The 7,648-nt window shown below is 38.6% G+C and overlaps 1 protein-coding gene and 1 pseudogene across 1 annotated transcript; one reads left to right on the top strand and one right to left on the bottom strand.

The window, feature by feature from the left end:
• Positions 1 to 234: 234 nt before the first annotated feature.
• On the top strand, positions 235 to 2,450 carry LOC147476006 (uncharacterized). The gene is made up of 2 exons (XM_086585601.1): positions 235 to 1,293; positions 2,202 to 2,450. Exons 1-2 carry the CDS (start codon positions 235 to 237, stop codon positions 2,448 to 2,450), a joined length of 1,308 nt encoding a protein of 435 aa, XP_086441727.1.
• Positions 2,451 to 6,388: 3,938 nt separating this feature from the next.
• LOC147476005 (serine/threonine-protein phosphatase PP1 isozyme 8 pseudogene) lies at positions 6,389 to 7,054 on the bottom strand (annotated as a pseudogene).
• Positions 7,055 to 7,648: the final 594 nt, after the last annotated feature.

Genomic DNA, 7,648 nt, shown 5'->3' with positions numbered 1-7,648 from the left:
TGTGCTATGTGATCAGGTATATGCTTCAACTTAGTTTATGTTCATGTTTATGTTCAACTTAGTTTATGTGATCATATTAATTTGGGTTATATGATTTAAGGTGATTTAATAATATGTGATCAGGTAATGCAAAGTAACCCAGGGTCTCTTGCCACTTACACTAGAAATGAAGATATAGTTTGGAATTTTAGGACTTGTGTATTTGCTTCACTGCTTCATTATATGGTTTTCTGAATGCTTGCCACTTACACTAGAAATGAAGATAGTTTGGAATTTGAGGACTTGTGTATTTGCTTCACTGCTTCATTATATGGTTTTCTGAATGCCTGTAGACCAATTATTGGATTAGATGGTTGTTTCTTAAAAGGGAAGTATGGAGGACAATGTTTAAGCATGATTGGCTTGGATGGAAATAATGGTTTGCTTCCAATAGCTATTTTCATCACTAGATCGGAGACTAAGGATAGTTGGATAAGGTTTTTGGACAAAATGAAACACTATGGGATAAATGATCATCCACAAGCTGTAACTTTCATGTCTAATAGACAGAAAGGACTAGTTGAGGCTGTGCCAATTGTTTTTCCTGGAAATGAGCATAGATTTTGCTTTCGACATATATACAAAAATTTCAAAAAAGAATTTAAAGCCCAACATTTGGAATTGCTTGTTTGGGGTGCAGCCAAGTGTTACACGAAGACTGGATTTGAGAGGGCTATGGAGAAATTGGGAACTGAATGTAGTCAAGCTAAAGATTGGTTTTTGAAGGAGAATGTTGAGACCTGGGCAAGGTCACACTTTAGTCATGTTACAAAGTGTGAACATATCTCGAACAATTTCTCCGAGTCGTTTAATTCATGGATACTAGAACTGAGGGATAAGCTAGTAGTGTCTTTTGTTGATAGTTACCACATTTTGTTGATGTCATTTTTGTATAAGAGGAGAGAGAAAGCCAAGGAATGGGATAGCAATGGCTTAGTACCTTGGGTGGTTAAGAGAATTGCAGAATTGATTGAATACATACCACATTATGATTTGGCTGAATCTACCAATGAGTTACAATGTGTGAAAGATCTCTATGGAAATAGATGGACTGTGAACCTGGTAGATCATGAATGTAGTTGTGTTAGGTGGCAACTCTCTGGAGTAGTTTGTGTGCATGCTGTAAAAGTGATATATCCTATGAGACTGGATTGGACAGAGTACTGCAGCTCCTATTATTGGGTTTCCACATACAAACAAGCATACATGGGTCACATCAAGCCAATGCCTGACCCCAAGGACTGGCCTAAACCAGTAAGTTTAATTTGTTATCGACTGACTATGCATTTGTGTAAATTTATTATGTATATTTTTCTAATTGGGTTTTGTTGTTCGTAGGATCCAAACAAATATGTTTCCACCTCCATATGTGAGGGGGATTGGCAGACCTAAAAAGAATAGAAGAAGAGACGAAGACGAGGGTTTGAAACCGAACAAGAAGAAGAGAAAATGTAGTAAATGCAAAGTTGAGGGACACAATGCAAAAACTTGCAAAGGTCTAGCTGCAGAGAAAAATGGCAGGGCAAAAGGTAGAAACATATAGTTTTGCTTAGTTAAGACCTAAAAAGAGTCTAAGTGTTTAACTAGTTGAAAATTTGATACTTGTATATATATACGGGTAAGAAAAAGGACCGCCAAGCAAACACCCTCACAAGCATCAAGAACTCGGTGGCAAAGACCTTCACAAGCATCAACAACTCGTGGCAAAGACCTTCACAGGCATCAACAAATCAGGTGGCAAAGACCCTCCTCGGAGGCATCAACAAATCAGGTGGCAGCACCCTCACAAGCAACTAAATTGTTGGCCGACATCAACTGGGTAAAAGCCCATGACTAGAGGCAAAGTTGTCGCTACAACCGAAGCATCGGCCGGTTACTCAAAGTAAGTCTGTAGAGGACAAAGAACTCGATAACCCGAAAAGGTTGGTTCTACTTTCAATGCCAGTTTCTTTTTTGATCCATTTTAGATTTCTTTTTACCCTTCTTTTTATATCAACGAACAGGGGATATATTGCACAACCTACAAAGCCAGCAACTGTAATTTTTGGGAAGCAAGCACCCAAATAAAAAACATTCAAGGTATTCTTGTATACATATTTTACATGGACCCTAGTTAAGCACACATATATAATGCACTTATATCAATTTCTTGTTTACAACAGGCCCCCCATCATCGACACACATTTCGTGATTTCTTAGAAAAACAAAAAACAGAAAATAACAAGACATCGAAAGGATTGATCACAACAGCAAGTAACCTGACATTTAAGCCACCACCACCACCAAAAAGAAACATTAAAGCTATTGGAGGCTTTGGACAAAGTACGGAGACATTCAAGCCAGCATCGCCACCTCTAGCTACTGTAGTACCACGACAAAAGTTCAAAGCTGTTAAGGACCATGGAAAGTGATAATATGGTGTTTATCAGATGTGTTATTTTGGGTTAAGGGACCTTTGTTGTGTTATTTTGGATTTATGATGCAAATTATTTTGGTTGTGCTATTTTGGGTTTAAAACCTTTGTTGTGTTATTTTGAATGTTATTTGTGCAAGTTACACTTTTATATGCGTCAATGCATATTTGTCTGCTGTTTGAATGTTATTCTGTCAGAAACTGTTGTTTGAAAATTGTTATTTTAGAAATGAGTAGGTAGGTTATGATAGTTTGCTAGTATGGTAGAAGTATTCTTGAGACCTGATATTGGCTCTAGAAGTATTTTTGGGGATGTCAGAGTTTTGGTGATGTGTTTGGTACTTGAAAAAAAGGGTTCAGTCTCTTGAAGTTTTGGTGAGAACAAAAATTCGCGAACAAGTTTTGGTGAGAACTTTGGGTCGGTTAAAAGCGTGGATGTAACCAAACAAAAAAAACACTCTGACAGCCCAAAAAAAAAAACTCTGAGGCATATATGGACACTGATCATTGAATTCCCCACAAGACACTTTTAGGTATCATTCCATCAAGTTCACTGTTTAAGTTTTTCAAGGCAAAAAATGTTTACGGATGCCACTTTTTCAGAGTTGTCCTTTTTGCATATCTCGTATTGATGAATGAGGTTGATATGAATGTTTTTTGTTTTGTAGTGTATAATCTTTCAGTTACTTCTGTGATCTAGGATTCAGTAAGCTTGTCTTAGTCTGACATAGAGATCTTGTAGTATCATATAAGGTAGTCTACGACTCTGAGAGGGGAGCAGGTTTAATAGTTTAGCTTGGTGAATGTGGCTTACTAGTTACTGCTTATTATACTTTGGCTGTTCTTTGATAAGTGGAAAAAGAAGCTGATTTCCCCTTTTTATTCATAATTTCCACCATATGGAGAAACCAATATCAGACATATACTGCACCTATGCTGATTAATACTGAGTATAAGAGCAGTAACAACAACAAATCTTTAAGAGGATTTCAAGTGATCAATGACATTAAAAACGAGGTTGAAAAAAAAAACACTCTAACACACGGTCCCTAACTTTGCCATCAACTAGAATATGCCTCGCGATCGAATGGCAACGACCTCACGGTATGTCGATTGCATAAACCGTGATACTTCGGTGTGTTGTTTCGCAGGATGAGAATCAAAGGCAAGCACTTCCCTGTTTTTTAGGGGGACGGATGAGGGTTTGGGAGCAAATGCACCACCAAGTTTGTCGAGCATCCAATGATGTGGGGCATTTAACCTCTTCAAGTGCTTCTTCAAACCTCTTGCCATGTTGTTGTAAGTTGAAAGCTTCTCCTCCTCCGCCAAGCACGCCGACGGACAAAACTCGCGTGAACTCGACGCACAAAACTCTGATAGAACCAAATACTCTGTGAACTCTGTGACCTCTCACATAACCAAATACTCACCAAATACTCTCTGCGAACTCTGACAGAACCAAATACGCACTAAGTTAAACTCTCTGTGAATGTAAAATCTACGAACTCTTACAAACCAAATACTCACTATAACCAAATACTCTGACAGCCAAATACTTAAACTCTGACAACCATAACCAAATACTCACAGCCAAATACTTGAACTAAAACTGGAAGCTAAAACTTACCATAACCAAATACTTGAACTAAAAACTAAAACTGCTAACTTAATAGACAAATACTCGCAGTACTAAAAGCTATGAACTCTGACAACCAAATACTAAAACTGGAAGCTAAAACTTACCATAACCAAATACTTGAACTAAAAACTAAAACTGGAAGCTAACTTAACAACCAAATACTCGCAGTACTAAAAGCTATTAACTCTTACAAACTACAAAGTTCTGTCAGATTACATGCCTAACAAACTCCCTAACAAACAACAAAACTCTAACAGATTACATGTCCATTACAAAGCGAGTCTTACAATGCTAAAACTTTGACATAAGTTACAGATTAAGTTGACAGAGTTTTGCATTCCAAATTCCATGTTCATCCATTGATATTTAGTTTAGAAAATTCTGACAGGGTCATTTTTAGGGTAACAGTGGGTTCTACAGCCAAAGTGGTTGTCTTCTTTCTTGCCTCCGCCAATATTGCATCACGAAGCCATTCAAATCCCCCACAGCTTTTGCATTTCAAGTATTTTTTCCCAACATTTAATCCATACTTCGTAATCTTAACAATCCTCCTTCCCCTACAGTCATTTCTATTGCATTCGCAGTCTACCTGTTTCGACCAAATATGATCAAAACACCAAGTGTTGATGAAAAAGATGAAGAACGTAGAAAAGTAATTAGAAAAATGATAGTGATCGGGGGAATGATGAGATCAGACCTTGCGGTTGCCCCACGCATCCAAATTATCAGTGGGATCAAGTCTCAAGAACGTAGTTCTGAATGAAAAATAGTTTGGTATTTATATAGGTAGAGTAGAGAGTCCTTGTAGCTCAAGTAATCTTGTAGCTTGAGTAATTGTGATAGACTATAACTTTCAACTGATAATTATCTCTTTTGATAAGAAACGAATCTGGACATAAATTAACGTACATTAGTGGCAAGCCATGTGGCTAAGGTTCAGCCTTAGACACATGAGTTAATGGGCCTGTACATCGATTTATGGTATTGCGAATTGGGCTTTAGCCCTGTCAATTAAACGAATAAAGTGGAGATTCCTACCAATGGACATTCGCCACGTAGGTGGGGGTCGAAACACCGCCCCCTCTTTGGCATGCGAACAAAGTTCATATGGCAAAGAAGAAAGAAAAATGAGCGGAATGTATAACGAAGTGTCGTGCGAAAAGAAATAATTCGAAAATTGACTGTCGAAAAAAATATCGTGAATTATCGGAAACGAAATAATGTCAAACTAACATATACGGGATGTATTGTAGTTAAAAAATGGCTGAAAAATGCACAGTAAAAATTTTCGAACGAAATTGATTTCTGAAAACTGTACCGAACACATTATGTAACAATACGAAAATTGATTTTGACGACACGTGCCACTGGAATAGCGATACTTGGATTATACCGTTAAAAACCAAACGTAAGGGCAGTTTAGTAATAATGGGAAGAAAATGGGTAAATACGAATTGGATTCGAAGGTGAAGACTTTAGCGACTAAAACTGGAACTTCCGATTAGATAAGAATTCGGATTAGATAAGAATTTAGATTAGATCAGAATTCGGATTAAATAAGAGTTTGGATTAGATAAGAATGGGGATGGACTTGGAATAATATTTGAACGTAATTAGTTGAAATTCGAACTATGACCTAAAACCTTAACGAGAGGGTCCAGAGTTGGATCGAGAGGTGGACACAAAAGAAGTGTACCGAAATAAATATACCTAACTAGATAAGTTCAAAGTTGGGTGTGAAGTGAAGGAATTACAAACAATTCGGACTATTGAGGCCTATAAAACTGGATCTTGATTGACAAACAATGGACTGCAACAAAGAAGAGGCAAGAAGAGCCCAAAAGATGGCGGAGGAGAAGATGGAAAACAAAGATTTTATTCAAGCGAGGAAGATGGCACCGATTGCTGCAAAGCGGCTTTATCCAACTCGGAAAACATAGAGAAGATGTTGGCGGTTAGTGCGGAGGTACATCGCCCATTTCGGCTTAAATACGAGATCGTTATGGTATTCTTCAAGTTGTGCATACAGTGGATAAGGCATCTATGAAGACGGATATATGACATAACTTTGTGTTCCCCTCACGAGAACGCGTTTGCATCGAAAGGATAACCTTAATGGATCTCCAACCGTGGTCATAGTTAAGTCCGAGATGAACGTAATCTTGTAGAAGCAGTTGACAAAACGGCCATGAACTCAGCCCAGGAGTGATAACATTAGAATCACAAACTTGTGAGTCCTTTTTGGAGGAAGCTTTCGCCGCCTCCTCAAACCGAGGATCGAGGATCGGACGAGTAAGTCACAGAGAGGGACCACTATCTCGGGATCTCGTGGGCCCTTGAATATCTCTAATTTGATTTAGATTTTTCAACTCACGGAGAGAGACCTCCATGCATGCAAAGTATTTTCTCATCAATAAGTGCAGCCACAGGCAAGCAAAGCGGTTGAAGCGATCGGTGAATATCTTCCGAGGCGACATTGAATCTTCTTTAATTTACACTCATCATAGAACCCGTGAGATCCCTGTTGATCTTTGCATCTTCATGATTTCCCCTCAAAAGATATATCTTGTCCGGATATCTTATTTTGTATGCGGTAGTAAACAGATTGTCTCAAGGCTCTACTTGCCGCGGTCTACATAATCCCCAAGAAAGAGGTAGCTGCCAGTAGGAGGGAAGCCTCCCATCTCAAACAACCTCAAAAGGTCCTGGTACTGACCGTGTATGTCACCACAAATCTTGATGGGAGCACGGAGGTCGAAGAGATTGGGTTGAGAAAGAAAGAGATGTCTAGCGTTGACGCAAAGTTGACGGATCTCAGCTTCGGAAAGCTGGACTTGTTTTATTCCACCTAATCCGACTTTACCTTCTAGTAATCTCCTTATTATGTCATCCACTACTGCCCTTTCCAACATTCCTTCCATTGTCATCATCTCGTTTTTCTTTTTCTTTTTCTTGATTTAAGAGACAAAATGTTTGTTTGTTTGGTGTTTCTTTGCTGTAGTGATCTTCAGCTGGAGAAGACGATGAGGAAGAAATTCTGGCGCTTATGTTCAAAGTTTATGTTATCAAATATGATACGGTGCATCGCCAGTTAATGAGGGGCACCGTACATGCTCTTTTAACATAGCCAAAATGTATCCGGAATGAAATAACAAAACATGATACTGTGCTTTGCCAGCAAAGGAAGGGCACCATACCTGTGTTGCACCGATATGGCCCAGTGAACCCGGTTTTTGAGCTTTCGACCCGATTTTTTTTGCAAGTAGAAGAAACCGTACTATACGGGCGAAATATAATCGAAAAGAAGAAGATGCGTTGATGATCGTAGATTTGATAAGGTGGAAAGAAGGTGACAGATATAACGAATACATACACGAGGCCACGGCATAATCTAGCTTCGAGGGATCGAAGCGACTTCAAATTGGATCGGCTAGGATATTAAACTTAAATTATTGAGTTTCGATAAAACTTAAATTTGGCCTGTCGAAGAAGACGAAGAAAACGGAGAAAAGTGCGGAGAATATGACAAAGCAAAGTGTGGGAAACAGATATGTTAG

The sequence above is a fragment of the Coptis chinensis genome, chromosome 9 (genome assembly GCF_015680905.1).
Source record: "Coptis chinensis isolate HL-2020 chromosome 9, ASM1568090v1, whole genome shotgun sequence".
In the NCBI taxonomy this organism is placed as follows: Eukaryota; Viridiplantae; Streptophyta; class Magnoliopsida; order Ranunculales; family Ranunculaceae; genus Coptis; species Coptis chinensis.
This window is presented reverse-complemented; position numbering and strand designations above follow the sequence as displayed.

Coding starts and splice junctions, on each gene's coding strand:
- LOC147476006 (XM_086585601.1), top strand. CDS start 235: ATGCTTGCCACTTACACTAGAAATGAAGATAGTTTGGAATTTGAGGAC. Junction 1,294..2,201: donor CCAAGGACTGGCCTAAACCA/GTAAGTTTAATT, acceptor TGTTTACAACAG/GCCCCCCATCATCGACACAC.